Source organism: Pelodiscus sinensis, chromosome 22 (assembly GCF_049634645.1).
Source record: "Pelodiscus sinensis isolate JC-2024 chromosome 22, ASM4963464v1, whole genome shotgun sequence".
Taxonomy (NCBI): Eukaryota; Metazoa; Chordata; order Testudines; family Trionychidae; genus Pelodiscus; species Pelodiscus sinensis.
In genome coordinates, this window is record NC_134732.1 from 3,302,072 (window position 1) to 3,320,140 (window position 18,069).

The window sequence follows — 18,069 nt, forward strand, 5'->3', positions numbered from 1 at the left end:
TCCCCAGGCCAGGAGCAGGGTAACTGGTTAATCTGGCCCTCCAGCGGTTAAACTGAATGACTTTCCCTTGTAACATGTATGATAAAGAAGCGACTACAGCTCCGAGACCCAGACCAGGGCCTAGGAGAAAGTTGGGTCTTGTCGAGCGCCTTTCAGACTCAAGCTTTCCAAGAGCTCTTTGCAGTCGTATGCTCAGCCCTGGCTCCCACATGACTGTGGACTCTAGAACCTGTGGTTCAGAGAGGGGACGCTGGGCAGAAGTTAAAGTCATTCCCTACATTATGTTCAGAAAGTGCTGGAGGACCCGTAGCATCCACCTGGAGAACAAGGACGATCAGCATCCCAGAAACTCAGCACTCTGGTATATTCACTAAGAGACCTTCTGAGGTCTCTTCTAGCTCTATGGTTCTATGATTCTATGACTCAGACAGCATAAGGTTCAGTTCCACCACGACACTTGAAGCCAAAGGTGCTTCTAGCCTAGAGCCTTAATGAGTGACCCATTCTGACCCCTATGATGACCAGCTGGTTCATTAAATGCAAGTCGCTTGGACCCTTGAGAGTTTTCTCTCACCAGAAAGCGATCCCTGTTGGGAACCTCATAGTGCCACTGCACAACCTCTTGTCTTGCCAGCAGACCCCTACACTTGAGCTAAAAAAGAATCTGTTGCTCTTATAAGTGTAGAGCTACAACAGCCGTGGCCAACCCGAGGCTCGCGAGCCACAAGCGGCTCTGCCCCCCCTTGCCCAGGTGTGGCTCATGAAGCCTCCCCACCCCCTACGTGGCTCAAAAGCCGCCCCTGTGCCAACCCTCTCCTCCCGGCTCCCTGTGCTGACCTGGGCAGGGGAGCCGTTTGGCGCGCCCATGAACGATGCAAAAATACAGATGGCAGCAGGCGGCGGGAGCCTGCTATGACCAAAAAGCCTCAAAACACATTTAAATGCGGTTTCTTAAAGGGGCCAAATGCGACCGGGGGCTCCTTTTAAAGGGGCAGTCCTTTTTTTTTTTTTTCCTCTACAACTTTTCCTGGCTCTTTGTCCAGAATGGGTTGGCCGCCTCTGGGCTATGATATACAGTTGAACAGGTCTCACTCTGTCCAGTAGAGGGCACTGCTGCACACACATACTACCCAGAGCAATTCTAATTCCACCCAGCAAAGGGCAGAGTACTAGTATCAGTTAATCTTATGATATTTATTAGCTGTTGAGTTGGGTCCATCTCTTAAGAGCTCCACATGTAAAACATAAAGCACGCCTTCATGTAATGGAGAATGTACCTGAAATCTAGCTCTGTTGGGTTGGAAAACTCCATTTGGGGAACACTGCGAGAAGTTGCAGAACAAGGAGGAGTTGAACAAACTTCCCATTAGTTTTCTGCAGGCAGAAGAGTTGCTGGAACCAGTTACATGAAACACGTCCTCTGATGTCACTGCTCTTAAAGGGATATTATTTGCAATGCAGGGCCCAGCATGCACAGAACCAAATGGAACATCCCGGGAGTAGGAGAGAGGCCAGCAGGGATGAGATACAGTTCTCACATAGCCATGGTCCTAGAGGGAGAGGATAAAATGAGCAGAGAGAGAAAAAGATGATGCTGGACTCAGATCAAGACAGAACACAATAAAACTAAGGAGAGCTTGGTTTCAACATGCCAGGTTATAACAGAGAAGGGTGGATTTTAAAAACTTTGCATAAACCAAGCCCCCCAGAGTCTATACAAACTATCTAACCTCCTGCAAAGATGGGGCTTAAATCTGCATGTTGCTGAACAGTCTCAGCTCCCGTGGACTTCAGTGGGAGCTGCAAGGGTTTGGCACCTCACGGGACCAGGACTCGTTTCCTGATTCTTTCTTGTGAGACCAGAAACACAGCTCCTTGGGCCTTCCCCGTCCCAGCCCAAAGCTGGCAGGGAAGCTAAAGGGTTTTCTTCACAGGTCTAACTTTTATCAATGTTTCAAGAACAGGTCACTTGAGTTTGGGATGAATGTTCGGTCCATATGTTATCCCTACCAGTCGCGTCCAACCTAAAGATAAGATACCCCCCACCCCCCGCCCAAACTCTTCTCGTCCCTCTGAGACTGGGAACCTGGTTACTCCTTCTGCTTTAACGCTCCTCACAGATTATCTAGCATGACTCCAAAGGAAGAACTGTCCATTCGTTAGAGCATTAGCCGGAGTTGTGGGAGCCCTGGAGTGCAAAAGGGGCAGGTACACTGTGGCGCGGCCATAGAGCTCCTGGCTGCCAGCCCCAAGTCCCTTTAATCTGCTGCAGGAACACCAGAGCACTGCTCCATGCAGCTGTGAGGCCGGGGAGGGGACAGCACCACGGTCCCAGCGGCGCTAAGGGCTGACTGTCCTTGGCCCCATGGAATCAGCACCCCCCCATTTGCCCTGGGACCCGTGGTGGCTGTCCACTTTACTGATAATTATTTAATGGCAATGGAGGCTGAGATCCAAAAAAATTAAAGCTGTACAGCTGCTAAACATGCAAACTGCCAACGTCACCTCAAACGATACAAAATAAATAGCCTCCTTAAATCAAACGCCAATAAGTTCCTAAGTGGCATTTTTCTTGCTTTCCCTATCTGCAAATGTCAATGATCAATGGAAATATTTTTTTGTCAGTCTGTGTGGGTGTGCTGAAATGGTGAAAAATTGATTTATTTCAAGCCTTCAGTAGACACCTGTGGTCACGCCACAAACATCCTACTCACACCACAAACAGTGTTCGTCACACATGCTCCCTGCACATGTCCTCACAAGCCAGTCCCGGCATTAACAAGGGTGTCTGAGGTTACCCGTTACATACATACATTGCCTTGAGTGATAGCCATCTCATGTCACAGGTCTGAAGCAGCCATGAAGCGCATGAGCACACTGCACTCACTTGTATGGCTTTCAACAGCAGCCTCCTGCGGAGCTGGTCCCTGCCGTAACACGGGGCTTGGTGAGTGTAGACCCTGTGTGCCTGCCCGAACAGCCGCAGTGTCACCTCGTTCTCAGGATCAATGCTCCTTTCTTTGATCTTGAAAGTGACCTGGGTTGAGGCATCTCCTACGGTCATGACTCCGACTGTTCCCTTCCTGGAGCGGCTCCACTGTCCACTCCAGCCGTACTATCAAAAGGGGACCACAGAGGTAGATTTTAAAACTAAAGCCCCATTGCTGCTATTTCTGTGCTGGTGGCAGAACTGAGGTATCTGTTTGACTAATGACAGCAATCAGCAGTACCCACATTAACATGATACACAGTCACCCATGGCATTTTCCAAAGCCTTACTGAGCATCTAGCAAAATTAACTTTCCACTGAAGCTTGGGCATAATTTTCAACCCCTGGCAGGACATAGAAACATAGATCACAAGGTCACCAAGTCCAACCCCCTGCTCAAAGAAGGGCCAATCCCAACTCAATCATCTCAGCCAGGGCTCTGTCAAGCCGGGACTTAGACACCTCTAGGGATGTAGATTCCATCCCCTCCCTAAGGAACCCATCAGTGCTTCCCCACCCGCCTAGTGACATAGCATTTTCTAATATCCTACCTAGACCTCCCCCACTGCTACTTGAGACCATTGCTCCTCGTTCTGCCCTCTAGGTCTTTACACTGAATTGTGATTTTTGAACCAAGCAAAGTTACGCAGTGCTGTCACACTGTGGCGTAAACCTGTAGCTGGAGAAGTACAAACTGGATAACACCATTTAGGTTATCGGAACAGTTGGGCTTATGGGATGGCTTGTGTGTGTTTCAGATAAATGGATGGTAAACACAGAATGAGGGAAAGGTGTCAGCGGTGTACCCTATAGCATTGGACTACCTCCAGTCATGGAATCATAGAGCTGGAAGAGACCTCGGGAGGCCGTTGAGTCATTTAATAACAATCCCTGAAGACATGAGCCCTGAGAACAGAACCACCTCGCCTATGAAGCAATTATTTGTTAAACTCTTTCTCTCTACAGAGGCATGTCAGTGATTACACAAGACTTTCTGCCTAGTTCATGTACTTTAACTCCTTACAGGGACATCTTGTAGTCTCAGTTCTCAAACCCCACTGCTTCTTGAGAGGGCAGATTAGGCAAGTGCTGGCATTATTGATCTAAAAGAGCCACCAGAAAAGGGAAGGGCATGTGTAGTCAGTATAGTAGCTGCTGTTCTGAATGGCGCTAAGAATCTTGTTAACTATTGGGCCTACATTTGGGTTATCTCACTGCATTCTACAGCATGATCCAAAAAGTCCTTTGTGGAGGACTCGTCGTACAGGCATTAGTCTGTCCTGCAGAACAATGTAAACTGATCTGGGGTCAGTGTGACCAGCCTCCCAGCTGAGAATTTTACAAAACAGCTTTCCACAAATAAAATAACAAAGGGCGTATGAACGGTCACCAGCAAACACGTGGGGAAACGAGCCCTCCCTTGTACAACTGTGCCAGTTTGGGAAAGCAGTGCTCTGCTCAATCCATGCACCCTTGGAACGGAGAAAAGGAAAGGAATGAACAGAGGGAAGGTGCATGAAGGCATGCCCTCTACTGTCCTCCGCTAGCCAAAGGCAGAACGGCTCACAGCCCCACTGCCGCCACAGCTAACGGGGATTTTTACCTAAGCTGAGAGAGCTTAAGGAGCAAAGGGACACGAATTGCGTTTGCTGTCTTTGGCAAGTCCTGAGCGGTAACTCAACGGAGCCAAGCGGCCCACCAGTCTGGAATACATATGCGGAAAGCTGGTGGTGGTTACTGTCTGAACTAGAGCTGCAAGACGCGGGGGCGGGGGATCTTGTTTTTTTGTTTTAAACAGTCCCTCCATCTTGAGCCAGGCTTATTAAGAATCACCAACGTCTTTAAAACCGGGGTACATTTTCCTTTAGGCCCTGGGGAGTATGGCACCAAGCGCAGCATGTGAGCACGTCGGGAGAACGCTACGCTAGGGCAGTCCTTTTAATCCAGTCGCAACAGGGACCCCTTCCATGCCGACCAGGCAAACGTTGTCGTATAGCCCGGCCACAGCAGCAGTCCAAGGGAGTTAGGAACAATTTCAAAACTCTGTTAGGCGCCCCCTACAGGCCGAACCCTAATGATCCCTCCACTCCTCCACTTGATTACTATCTATTCTTCCAGCCCAATTCTCTCTGTTATGCTGTGGTGGCACCACTGACATCAGTGGGCTCACATTGGGGGGATGGCATGGAGAATCATGCAGGTGTCCTAAGCCAAGCCTGTAGCCTTTACCTTGATGAAGTTCTCCAGGAGATAGTTAACCGTGACCCAGCCAAACACCGCCTGCTGTGGAAGGGACAGAATTTCTGCCCCCCGAAAATCAAAAGGGAACAACTTCAGGGCGGAGGATACAGCAGCCAGCAGAGCATCCGACACAGCGGGACTGGTGAGGGTGGGTGAAGAGGGAAGAAGGATATTAGTTGACACAGGGCCCCAAGAACAAGCCTGAGTGTGGTGTTTGTTTTGAGAAGTGACACAGGATCACATTTACAACAGGCACCAATCCACCGCACTAACCACCACCTTATTCATGTGGCTGGAGAGCAGCCCACACAGACTCCGCCCTTGGAAGCCAAGCACGCGGTTTTAGAGAAGACACACGGTCCAGTGGTTAGGGCCCAAGGTTGGAAGTTGGGAGACCCGGATCTAATTCCCTGCCCTGCCACAGACAGCCTGTGTGGCCATGAGCTTGTTGGTCCATGGGATTTAGACACTTCAAAGCCGCGGAGGGTCTGTGCTTTCGCAACAGCGCCCCTCCCTCTCAGGGGCACTGGGAGGATGCGCTTAGATAATGGGGTCTACCTACGATGGTTTGCCTGGCCAGTGCAGCCAGGGATGAACAGGGAGCTTGAGCAGTGGATAGTGGATGCCGGGGGAGGCTACGCTCCCACAAGCCTTGCACTGGGGGGAGGGGCAGTGGCAGATTTGGGGTTCCGGGAAAAATCCCCCTGGCCCTGGAGCTGCTCTCACTTTTCCAGTCTCGGTGCCACAGTGAGGGGGTGGGTGGGAGGGGTGCAAGCAGGGGGCAGGGCCTTTGTGGGGGGGAGGCAGAGTGGGGGCAGGGCTGCGGGAGAAAATGAGGATGCAGCTGTGGGCAGAATAGGTCACAGCCCACAGAGAAGGGACAGAACAGGACAGGGTCCTGGGCGGGGCCGCAGGTGGAAAGGGGAGGGGCTCCAGGCTCAGCGCTCCCCTCTGTCCCTCTTGTGGCTCCAACTGTCCCTCCCCACCAGCGCTGGCCAGGCTCCAGCCAGGGCCACGGAGGCGCTGAGAGCAGCAAGTGGCCTGGGCTGGAAGGGGCAGGGTAGGGGAGCTCGTCTTCCCACGGAGGGTCTTCACCCACCGCCAAGCCTGCCGATGGGAGAGAAAGGGGGCAATTACCCTGGGGCTCCTGGGGTCGCTGGAGCCCCAAGCAGCGCGCTCCAGAGCCCTGCACCACACACTCCAGCTGGCTCTGAGGGCTGGGGCGGGGGCGGGGTGTCACACCATCCACAGCCCCAGCCCCACCCCTTCCAGCTGAGACGCCGCCCCTTCAGGGGGCACAGAGCCCCCCTCCCACATATTGCCCAGGGGCCTGGTGATCCTGTCAGCTCCTCTGCCCACTGCTCATGACGGGGAAGCTACAAAACGGTGGCTTGTAACCGGTGTGCCCTCGGCAGCTGGATACCGAAACCTCGACTCACCTCAGCCTCGTGCTATCAGTTGCTCCCAAATAGACAGGGGTCTGGCCGTGCTGCTGCGTAGGGATTTCTTTCATTGCTTGGCTGAGACATGGCTTTAAGCTGCTCCCAGCCTGCTCCGGGGAGCCTGCGTAGTGGTGGATTCCAGGACCTAAGAACCCAAAAGAAACAAGAAATACGAGCAGATGCACCCAGCCTCGCTGGGGTCTTGAACTCAAGTTGTTTTTGGAGTACAAGTGCACTGGCTTTACTTCAATGAGCATCTTCTTCAGAACCGAAGGGGAAACGAAGTTTGTATTGATACAAGAATGGAAGTGATTCAAACATTAGACAGAGCACGTGGGCAGGCAATATTTGCAGGTTTTCTGCCTCTTGGTAGAATAAACAGATTTTCTGCACTTCTGGGAGGCTCACAACAGGAGGTGGGCAGTCAGGGAAGGGGACTTGGGGGGCTTAGGGCAGGGGTACCAGAATCAGGGCAGGTGGTGGAGAAATCAGGGCAAGGGGTTGGGCATGGGGGGCTCAGATAGGGAGTGGAGGTGCAGGAGTGAGGGCAGGGAGCTGGGCAAGTGTGTTGGGGCTGAGCGCAGGGGGCGGGAATGCAGGAGTCAGGGCAGGGCGTGTGGGGCTCAGGGCAGAGCACTGGGGGGGGGGGGGTGAGGAGGATCCCAGGGCAGGGGGCTGGGATATGCAGGAGTTATTGTTGACCCAGCTGATCCAGGGGAGGCGAGCTTCTGGGGGCTAGTCCCAGCCTGCAGTGCCCCCTCCCGGCCCTATAACCTGTTCTGAGGGGGCGAGGCTTTAGGGACCCTGGTTCTGCAGCCTCTTTGTGGGGGTAAGGTTGAAGCTCTAGGGCACTGTTTGCGGTTGCGGGGGGGCCACTTACCCTATCCGGTGCCTGTCATGTGGAGCCCTGTCCACAGCTGGGCACTCTGCTACTAGTGCAGCTGCCCCTGCTGGTCACTTCAGTATCATGCCCCTCCGCTCTGCCCCCTCCCTTTCCATGTTCTGGAAAACATTCCTATTCCAGGCACTTCCCATTGGCCTGGCACAACCACACCCTGACCTTGCTTTAAGTTAGGAGAAGAGGAAGCTGCCTCCCAAATTTGGGGGCTCTGGCTCTTACCATGTAGGAGGAGTTCTTGAACAAATTGACTCACAAACAGACAGACACACACATTCTCCAGGATAGACGGATTATGACTGGGCCATTAGCCTTCAAGATACATGCATCTTTTGAGAGAGAAGCATTTCTGTGGTTTAGGATTTGCTACTGAAGCTCTATAAGGTGATGAATCACCTGTGCTAGGCTCCAGCCAATCCAGGAGCCAGAGACTGGTCTAGTGACACTCACAGTTGATTTATAAGCCTCATCAGCACAACAGCAGCTGAGTCTGCTCAATATCATTTCAGGGCTTAGAACTCTTGCCTGATATTGACAACAGATTCCCCACGCCTTAGCCTGTTCCTACACTGTTCCTATTCCCTGAGCTCTGACTCTTAGGCTATGTCTACACTCGTGGCTTCTTGCGTGAGTAATATGCAAATGAGGCTAAGCGTGGAATATCGTCGAGCCTCATTTGCCTACCTAATGAGCCACCATTTTTTTCAGAAGAGGATCTTGCGCAAGAAGGAGTGTCTATACTGTCCTTTCTTGCGCAAGAAAAACCGTCTTGTGCAATTCCGTTCTTCCTGAAAAGTAATAGGTGTAACGGCATTGCGCAAGAGGGTTTTTCTTGCGCAAGAAGGGGCAGTGTAGATGCTCCTTCTTGCACAAGAGCCTCTTCTGAAAAAAATGGTGGCTCATTAGCTATGCAAATAGGCTCGGCGATATTCCACGCTTAGCCTCATTTGCATATTACTTGCGCAAGAAGCCGCGAGTGTAGACATAGCCTTACATATAGTAACTCTGACCACATGACCATCTCCCCCCACCCCCTTAGTTTCTGATAAGATCAGTGCAGAATCCTGCCTCCAATAATGGCCGACACATGATGCCTCAGTGGAGAGAAATAAAGAGTATATGCATATAAATGCAACATGCTGCAAATAATTAAACTCAGAGATGCAAATCTAGGGTATTTACCAGGCTACAAATAGTAGCAAAGACGACCCATATCAGAGATCTGAGAGAGATGAGCAGGAAAGGAGGCAGCAGAGTAAGTCGAAGCTGTCAGCTTTCTTTCTCAAGTCACTTCCTTGTGTTCAAAAGAGAGGTTTTCACGCCATCCTTGCGGCTGCTACCAGCAGTAGCACAGGAAGCTTCTGTCTTAGAGGCCAGAGGAAGTTGTTAGTGCAAAGTGCGCTGTGCATGCAAATGGCACTGCTAAAGCAAGATTCACCGGGCTCTTAAACTGGATTCTTTTCAGAATAGCTAAACAAGGGGTCCACTTTCTGTAGCGGGGCATAGTTTATAAAACACTCAGGATGTTTTTTCTAGGACCTCCTGAGAAAATGCATCTCCTGTTGAAAACTCAGCTCCCATTCAGATATAATTGTGCTTTGTAGAGCACCATTAGCACGCACCGCACTTTGCACAATAGCTAGAATATGAGCTCCTCACCCAGTGGTTCTTCCTCTTAGGCCCTGTCTATGCTTCGGCAATGTTGCCAACTCTCCTGATTTTGTCACAAAGCTCCAGCCCCTGGAGGCATGTGATCATCTCAGGTTTGATTGTAAAATGTAAGGTTTGTGCCCATGTGCTTGCAGAGACCTTAAAGGCTACAACAGCAGAAGACTGAAACAAGGAACTCGGGAGTTATTTTTAATTGAAGGGTTCTGGGCAACCAGGATTAGTCATGGCTGATGCCAAACTTTTTTTTATATCTTTTTCAGTAAAATATTTGTAAGTAAAACTCCTTAGAATTAAGCCAGAGCTGCAAATATCCCACCTAATGTAACATGACTATCCAATGCCACACAGCCCTAAACAAAGTAACAACTGATATACTGTTAAGGATAATATACACTATTTCTAGTTATACAGTGCTAGCTAGAACAGTGGATTGTAATATGATCTGGCATGTGCCCGCTAAAGTTAATCTATAGCCCCAATTCAGGAAAGATGTGCTTGAAGTGAAGCTGTTTGTCTTTTCCCAATACACACCAGGATAATCATAGAATCGTAGACTCACTGGTCATGGAAGAGAGCTCAGGAGGTCATCCAGTCCAGCCCCCTGCCCAAAGCAGGACCAATCCCAACTCAATCAACCCAGCCAGGGCTTTGTCAAACTGAGACTTAAAAACCTCTAGGGATGGAGATTCCACCACCTCCCTAGGTAACCCATCCCAGTGCTTCCCCACCCGCCTAGGGAAATAGTTTTCCCTCATTTCCAACCTAGATCTCCTCCACTGAAACTTGAGACCATTGCTCCTTGTTCTGACACCTGAGAACAGCCTCGCTCCATCCTCTTTGGAACCTCCCTTCAGGAAGTTGAAGGCTGCTATCAAATAAACATGGCTCAGCAGCAAAGCAGATGCAAGCGTTTGAAATCAGCAACAGGGCTGTGTGGAAGAAAATGCTAATGTATGGCGACAAGTCATCTGTGTTGACTGTAACTGGGTTAAATGACTCATCACAGCGAATCAGTGGCAGGACCAGGGTGTGTCAGTCTCCAGCCCAATGCATTTTCCATTGCCACATGCTGACAATAGTTTGGACAAAACTAACTGATGGATCTACTGACAGCTATTAGTGATTTTTGATCTGAGGAAGTGGGTCTGGCCCACGAAAGCTCATCATCTAATAAACCATCTTGTTAGTCTTTAAAGTGCTACATTGTCCTGCATTTTGCTATTAGTTATTGTGTGTGAGCTGTAGTGGTTTTCTGAATCGGGGCCTATATGAGTTCCCATCTGGTAGCTGTTTAGTAGCTTCCTCAATGTATTCCTCAGGCTTGGGAGTTTACAATAGTTAATCATTTTTTTCTTGCAGGTTTCAGCAGATGGGTGTGTCCCAAAACTCAGATCCCCCACAAACCCAGCAGTAACAAAAGACAGGACTATGCAGCACTTTAGAGACTAACAAGATGGTTTATTATCACAGCAAATATGTAGTGGTTACTATATGTGGTTACTATAATATGACTATAATAGGAAGAATACATAAGACATATGCCCTTGTATCTGAGGCCTGATAGGAGACAGGACCTGCTCACAGAATCTGGCAAAAACAGGGCTGATATTGCAGAAATGCACATTCCTAAGACGTGCCAGTCACATTGCACTCACGTAAACAAACCTAATATCAAATGGTAGCAAAGCATCCTGATATCAAGGATAGTACAAAAACATTCCTCAAGGTAGCAGAAACTCACTAAGGTCAGGATAAAAACATATGTATCAGGGCATCTCAGGGAGCGTATCTTTGGTCAGTCTGGGGATAGTGGAAAGTCCTGTCCCTGATTGAACTGTGCTCATTGCCATGGCCAGTGCTTGTTTTTGTTTAAAAAAAAAGTGCTGGTACTAGGATTGCCAGATGGTTTCAAAACCCGCCCCCAAAAAACCACACACCTCTGGGGAGTGACCTGGATGGTCAGGGGCCAAAATGCGGCCACGGCCACTTTCGTTACCACATGTCCCAATCGAGCTTCCAGTGCAACGCATACCGTCACATAAAAAGCACTGGTCATGGGCATACAAGCCATGTGTTATTACAATGTTTTATTGAAAATAACCGTGGCCTGGTGCCTTCGTGCCTTAACAGATCTTGTCATTTGGTGGTCGGCTAGAAGTCTGCTGTGCTGGCTGACTGTGCGGAGCTAGATGGAGAACACAGAGAGAATACACACGACATAGTTGGAACATCAATCAGCCTTTAACCACACTGACTTTCTGTATGTTTGTGATCAGTCTGCTTGCTTTATTATTGTTATCAGTCCTACTGTTAGCCCTAGAACCAATGCAGCTATGGAAGAGTAAGGTGGATTTTAGTCTACCTTATATATCACCAACAAAATTGCCAGCTTAATGCTGTTTGAATCTCAGAATATTTTTCTACAGACATTGGTGTAAAAGTCAAAAGGAGCCAAACTGGATTTTCAAATGCCAGGAGTTTGCAGAACCAGCTGTTAGAAAAGGCACCCTCATTTGATTTGAAAAATCATTTGCAAGACATCAGTTTCTGGTCTGACTACATTACAGCTTTAACTCGTTTTTTAAATCAATTAGTGACACAGATGGTGCTGAATATAGTTTGTGTTCACAGATCAAACAGTTTATCTAACACCTTAGGTACTTACCCTGTTGCCACTGTACTGGAGCAGCACCTCACTGCTTTTAATGTATTGATCTTTACAACAGCCCATAAGGCAGGCCAGGGCTATTCTCTCCATTGTTGGGGGAGCGGGGAACTAAGGCATAGATAGGTTAAGTGATTTGCCTGGGGTCATTGTCTCATGGCAGAGCAGAGATTTCAATCCAAGTCTCCCTGTCCTGGGTTAATGCCCTACTAGCCTAGTAACTACTAGGCTAACCTGTTTCTCTCTCATTTCTAGCCTGCATACTCACAAACTATGTCTTCTCTAGGAGTGCTTTACTGCTATCGGCATTCCTACACACTAGACTGGCAAAGCACTGCTAGTATGGATACAGTTAGCACGCAGTAAAACTGCTTTGTGCTGGTAGAACAAAACCACCCACACCTATCCTGGTATTGTTCCTGGCATAACAGGGGTATTGGGAGCTTCTGTCTGCATCACTCCTCTCAAGACACATGAGCCTCTCAGATGCTTCAGCTAGTTCTAGTGCAGGGCTGGGAAACCTTTTTTGGGTCAGGGGCCCACAGAGAAATCAGTGGGGGGCCACATACAGGTGAGAAAAAACAAGTCCTCACTGATGTGGCCCCCAGGCTGAGAAGAAAGACGCTCCCCACCTTCCCCTCACACACCAGAGCCTAGGCTAGTAGGTTTTGTGTGCTCCAGCCTCCCAGGGGGACGGCGGGAGGGGCTGGAGAGTCAGCACAGGCTCCCCAATGTCAGGGGGGAAGGAGAGCCCCGAGCCTCGGAGACCGGATCGAAGGAACCCTGTTCTAGTGGAACAGGCTGTTCTGCTTAATTTTCCGCCAGGTGCTTCAGTCACAAGACAGCAGAAACAGCTGCCTGGGTCGTTAGTTGGGAGGGGATTTATGTGCACCCCCTCTGTGCAGAGTTAGCAAAAGAGTATGTGGGGGGAAATGACAATGCAATGAAACGCCACCCAGGACAAATGTTCATACATCAGCAGCCGAACAGCCGTCTTACCTGGCACAGCGCAGGAGCTATAGTCACTGACCACCCCGGTATCGTTCTCTTTGCTGGCTGGCCACCGGTATATGAACAGCGCGGTGCGGGATGGGCCAGCATCCAGCACGATGCCGAACTGAAATACAACACAATGGTCATAAAAAGCTACGTCTCTGCTGAGGCGCATTTGCCCCCCGGCTTGTTACGGAGGGGTTGCTTGGCTGCCCAAAGGCTCCGCATTGTCAGCTCCACATGTAACCCGCCGTGACCCTAATTGCATCCCAGAGCTGACTGGGGTCAGGAAACAAGTTTCAGATGCCCTGACACTGATGTCATCATCGGTATCTAATATGCAAGCTGTCATAAATAACGCCTTGGAAAACGAATAACTTTCTGACCATGCCTATTCTTGTATGGTTGGCATATATTAATAATTATGAATAGATGCTGCAATTATGACTAAAATGTGTTTAAGCCGGCATGTCAGAGGGAGTTGATACACTGGTCTGCCCTAGACAAAGGAATGTGTTTGCTTCTCTGCAAACACTGATGCAGCATGGTCATCAGTCAGAAATAATGTAACTCTGTCTACTTATTAGTAAACAAAGCTAGCAAGTTGGGGAGAAGACAGCCTGGTGTCTGCACCCCTGTGGAAGAGAGAAGCTTGCCCTGGGTTTTACTTTTCAAGAAATACACTGCAAAGTTTTACTGGGTTATAACAACAGAGAGGCTGAACTTCAAGTGAGAAGCAACTGACATTGATGGACTGTATGCAATAGTACTGTATTATCAAAGTGTCTCAAGTGAACTGTTTCATGACACATGAGTAATAATTATAATTGCGAACTATATTCCTGAGCACTATATAAGTGAATACTCACTGGTGTTAGGCTTTGCAGTATGTGACCAAACAAAGGGGGTGCGTCTAGATTGGCAAGATTTTGCGCAAAAGCAATTGCTTTTGCGCAAAAACTTGCCAGCTGTCCACACTGGCTGCTTGAATTTGTGCAAGAGCACTGACTTTGTAATGTACAAAATCAGTGCTTCTTGCACAAATACTTTCACGCTCCCTCTCAGGAAAAAGCCCTCTTGCGCAAGAGGGCCAGTGTAGACAGGGAAGAACTGTTTTGCGCAAAAAAGCCCCGATGGCTAAAATGGCGATCAGGGCTTTCTTGCGCAAAATCGCGTCTAGACTGGCCACAGATGCTTTTGCACAGAAGCACTTTTTGCACAAAAGCATCCGTGCCAATCTAGACGCGCTTTTGCGGAAATACTTTTAATGGAAAAACTTTTCCGTTAAAAGTATTTCCGCAAAATCATGCCAGTCTAGACACAGCCAGGGAGAAACCACTTTTAGACAGAGAGGAGGGAATATAACAATTGTCTGTCTGTCTCCAAAGAAATTAAGTAAGGAGTGATCAAAAACAATGGATCTCTATTTACACAGATATCAGCCTGGGGATGGGAAACCCACATGAAGGGGAAAACAGCATTATGGCTCCTGCCTCTTGAAACAAGGTCGTTGAACTTTGGAAACATGAGCAAAGGCAAAAGCCATCTCTGGCCTCCATCGCTAGCCAGACCCGATGGAACAGAGCTCTTGCAAGGTAAGAAAGATGGGTCCTTCAACCATGGAGGGCTGAAGTCTCTGGGAACTGAATATAGGTAAGAAACCTGCTTAGGCAATAATCTTTCACCTAGCATGTAGAATAGTGATAGAAATGTAGCCGTGTTAGTCTGGTGTAGCTGAAACAAAATACAGGACTATGTAGCGCTTTAAAGACTAACAGGACGGTTTATTAGATTTTGAGCTTTCGTGAGCCAGACCCACTTCCTCAGATCAAATAGTGGAAGAAAATAGTCACAACTATATATGGCTGTGACTATTTTCTTCCACTATTTGATCTGAGGAAGTGGGTCTGGCTCACGAAAGCTCATCACCCAATAAACCATCGTGTTAGTCTTTAAAGCGCTACATAGTCCTGTATTTTCTTTCACCTAGGACAGTGTTTCTCAGCGTGGGCTGTGGGCCCACTTTGGGAAAGCCGCTAGCGGGCCTGCGCCACTTTGTTTACCTAAAAGGTCCGTAGACATGGAGCTTCTCAGCTTCCATTGGCTCTGGTTCACCATTTCCAGCCAAGAGGAGCTATGGGAAGTGGCAGCCCAAGCCACGCTGTTTCCCGTGGCTCCCCGTGGCTGGAAACAGCGAACCAAAGCCAATGGGAGCCGCAAGGCTCCGTGGCTATGGACCCTTTCAGTAAACAAAGCGGTGCAGGCCCACTAGCAGCTTTCCCAAAGCGGGCCCATGCCCACTCTGAGGAACACTGACCTAGGAAAACAAGAGAAGCCCTCCCCTTGTGCTTTATGGAATGTCCTGACAGAGGGGATGGGGGAGTCTGCCATGGGTGGGGAGAAGAATGATAAAGTGAGAGAAACCTTCTTGAACAAAGCCCATATCTTGCTGGGGGTTCTTTCCTACCTCTCATCATTTTTAAGCCACCCCCATCTTCTTCACCTCTCGCTACTCGGAGGAGCTTTAGCTGTTTCCCACGGAGTTCCTACCGACTGCTATGAGGCGTGCGGGGGAGGGGAACTGCTAACCTACCTCTTCTTTTGTTTTTCAGCTGGTGCAAGGAGATAGCATCTTTCTTTCTAATTTAACATCCATCCTGTGAATAGTTTCTGCTGGCTGCCACTATACCAAGCATCAGCAGAATGGAAATGACTTGGTTCTGATCAGTTGCATATCTGCAGGGGTTTAAACAGCAACAGCGAAAACTGACAAGTGTTCATTCGGTGACCCTGGGAAAGCTCTGAGCAGCAGCAGAGACACTGGAGCTGTGGTTCTGCAGACTCAAGCAGGTTTTGCTTCATCAATCACACTCCAATCACATTTATAAGCTTATCTTCCCAACCATAATGGCTAGAAACTTTTTTTTTTAAATTAGAACATTGGTTTTGCAGAAGTTGGTAGCACTTGTCTGGACAATGCTTGCTACACTTCATGAATGAGTGGATTTTTCAAGCCCTGCTAATGAGTAAAGGCTAGTGTATCTGGGGACAAACAATACCTTACTGCATGCTACCCACTGAGACAGTCAGATTCAGGGGGAGTACAGCAGCTGATGTGAGCAAGGTCGAACTTACTGGACTAGAAAGAAGAAGAGCCCTCAGACGAAGAGGTCCCTATAGCAAAAGATTAGGATCAAGGTAAAACAAACAGCTGCTGAGGAGTTCAAACGAAAGCCCACAGACCTTCTGCGGTATTTAGATGACTTTACTCGTGGCCACAATCAAGGATGGAACTAACACTCCAAACTTTCTTCATATGTCAGATTAGAGGTCACGGAAGCACAGTCTCTGTGGCTACGTCTACACTGGCCCCTTTTCCGGAAGGGGCATGTAAATTTCACTAGTCGTCGTAGGGAAATCCGCGGGGGATTTAAATATCCCCCGCGGCATTTAAATAAAAATGTCCGCCGCTTTTTTCCGGCTTTTAAAAAAGCCGGAAAAGAGCGTCTAGACTGGCCCCGATCCTCCGGAAAAAGTGCCCTTTTCCGGAGGCTCTTATTCCTACTTTGAAGTAGGAATAAGAGCCTCCGGAAAAGGGCACTTTTTCCGGAGGATCGGGGCCAGTCTAGACGCTCTTTTCCGGCTTTTTTAAAAGCCGGAAAAAAGCGGCGGACATTTTTATTTAAATGCCGCGGGGGATATTTAAATCCCCCGCGGATTTCCCTACGACGACTAGTGAAATTTACATGCCCCTTCCGGAAAAGGGGCCAGTGTAGACGTAGCCTGTATGTTTCCTTATAATGCTGCTGTAGGAATAGCCTTTGGACTCTGGGAGAGGATCCTGCCCTAAGAATTTTATATGTCTGGTATTTTCTCAGTTTGTTTTTTATGTGTTTATATTTTTGGGCTGCAAAAAACAGCACGGGAAAGAAAGGGTTCCAACTAAAGTAAAAAGTTTGGGAAACCCTGGTCTAGCCAGCTTTCTGTCTGTCTTACACTCCATTTATCCAATCCGTATCCCTTAACTTGCTGGCAAGAATATTGTGGGTGACCATATCAAAAGCTTTGCTAAAGCTGGCACTGGGGGCTTTGGGAGGACCAGAAACAACTTATTTGAATATTCATCATTTGATTAATGAATATGCAAATATGCAAATGAATGCTACTGGTCCTCCAAATGTTCGTGAATGGATTTACTGGTCCCCTTGTCAAAAAGTTTGGGAAACTCTGGTCCAGAGAACAGGATGAAAAGCAAGCCACATCCTGGTGCACACGGCTGCAACCCCCCTACCCTCCCAAAACTCTGCCCTTGCTGCTGGGGGTCACAGCTGCTAGGCCAGGGCTGTCCAGTCCTTTACACAGATGCAAAGGAGGAGCCCAGGTTGGGAGTCACAGCAGCAAAGCACGGTGAGGCACCCCAGTTTGCAGGGTAGGGGTGCCACCATTTGGTGCCCCATTTAACTTGGTGCCCTAGGCGACAGCCTAGTTCGCCTGTATGGATGAGCCGCCCCTGCTCATGTCAATATTCCCCTTGGCACACCTTGCAAGCCATAGGCAGCTAAGCCCACCTCTGTGACAGCCATTCCTTACCTTGGACCTGGGAGGGTTCTGCACATCTTTGGTGGTGACAGAAAGCAGCAGGATCCCAATCAGTCCCGCTAAAATCACCAGGGAAGGGGGCAGAAGCTCAGGCCAAGACATCAGGCTCCTTCTGCGTCTGCTGAGTGAAAGGGGAAACTGTGGAGCAGCAAGCAAGAGACTATCTGAAACTCATTCTCAGCCTACCAGCGGGGGTGAAAGGTGGAGCCAGATTCTGGCTTTCTGTACAGCCGAGGCCACAAGAAACAGACTGAGACTCAATGTGTATACAGTGGTTTCCTCTTTCCTAGCAGGCCAATAAACATAAAATGACTATGCGCTTATTGAGTGTCTGCAAAGCCATTAATGCAGATCTGAGTTAGTATTAGCCCCCATCTTTAAGTAGGTCTCTTCACCAGCTAGATGTTCTTTTCGATTTTAAGCCATTTTATGCCATTTTAAGTGTGACCCTCAAGGCAAAGAAGCCACATATCCTCCTTTGACTTGCTACGGCTGCCACCTTTATGCACAGAACATAAGAACATAAGAACGGCCGTACTGGGTCAGACCAAAGGTCCATCTAGCCCAGTAT

General features: G+C 48.9%; 1 protein-coding gene across 5 annotated transcripts in view; it reads right to left on the reverse strand.

Annotated features, from left to right (window-relative positions):
* Nucleotides 1–17,640, reverse strand: part of LOC102456101 (ectonucleoside triphosphate diphosphohydrolase 2-like) — a 29,996-nt gene extending 12,356 nt beyond the window's left edge. Inside the window, exons 1-7 of one of the 5 annotated variants that reach the window (XM_075905359.1) lie at nt 17,490–17,511; nt 12,906–13,023; nt 11,323–11,426; nt 6,670–6,817; nt 5,219–5,369; nt 2,810–3,115; nt 1,278–1,550 (exon numbers count right to left, since the gene is read on the reverse strand). In XM_075905359.1, coding sequence (XP_075761474.1) covers nt 1,278–1,550; nt 2,810–3,115; nt 5,219–5,369; nt 6,670–6,743 — 804 coding nt within the window. In that variant the 5' untranslated portion in view covers nt 6,744–6,817; nt 11,323–11,426; nt 12,906–13,023; nt 17,490–17,511. Of the gene's footprint in view, nt 1–1,277; nt 1,551–2,809; nt 3,116–5,218; nt 5,370–6,669; nt 6,818–8,752; nt 11,301–11,322; nt 11,427–12,905; nt 13,024–17,489 lie in introns of those variants that run through there. The other 4 variants (XM_075905356.1, XM_075905357.1, XM_075905361.1 and 1 more) reach the window with 4 other exon arrangements.
* Nucleotides 17,641–18,069: the final 429 nt, after the last annotated feature.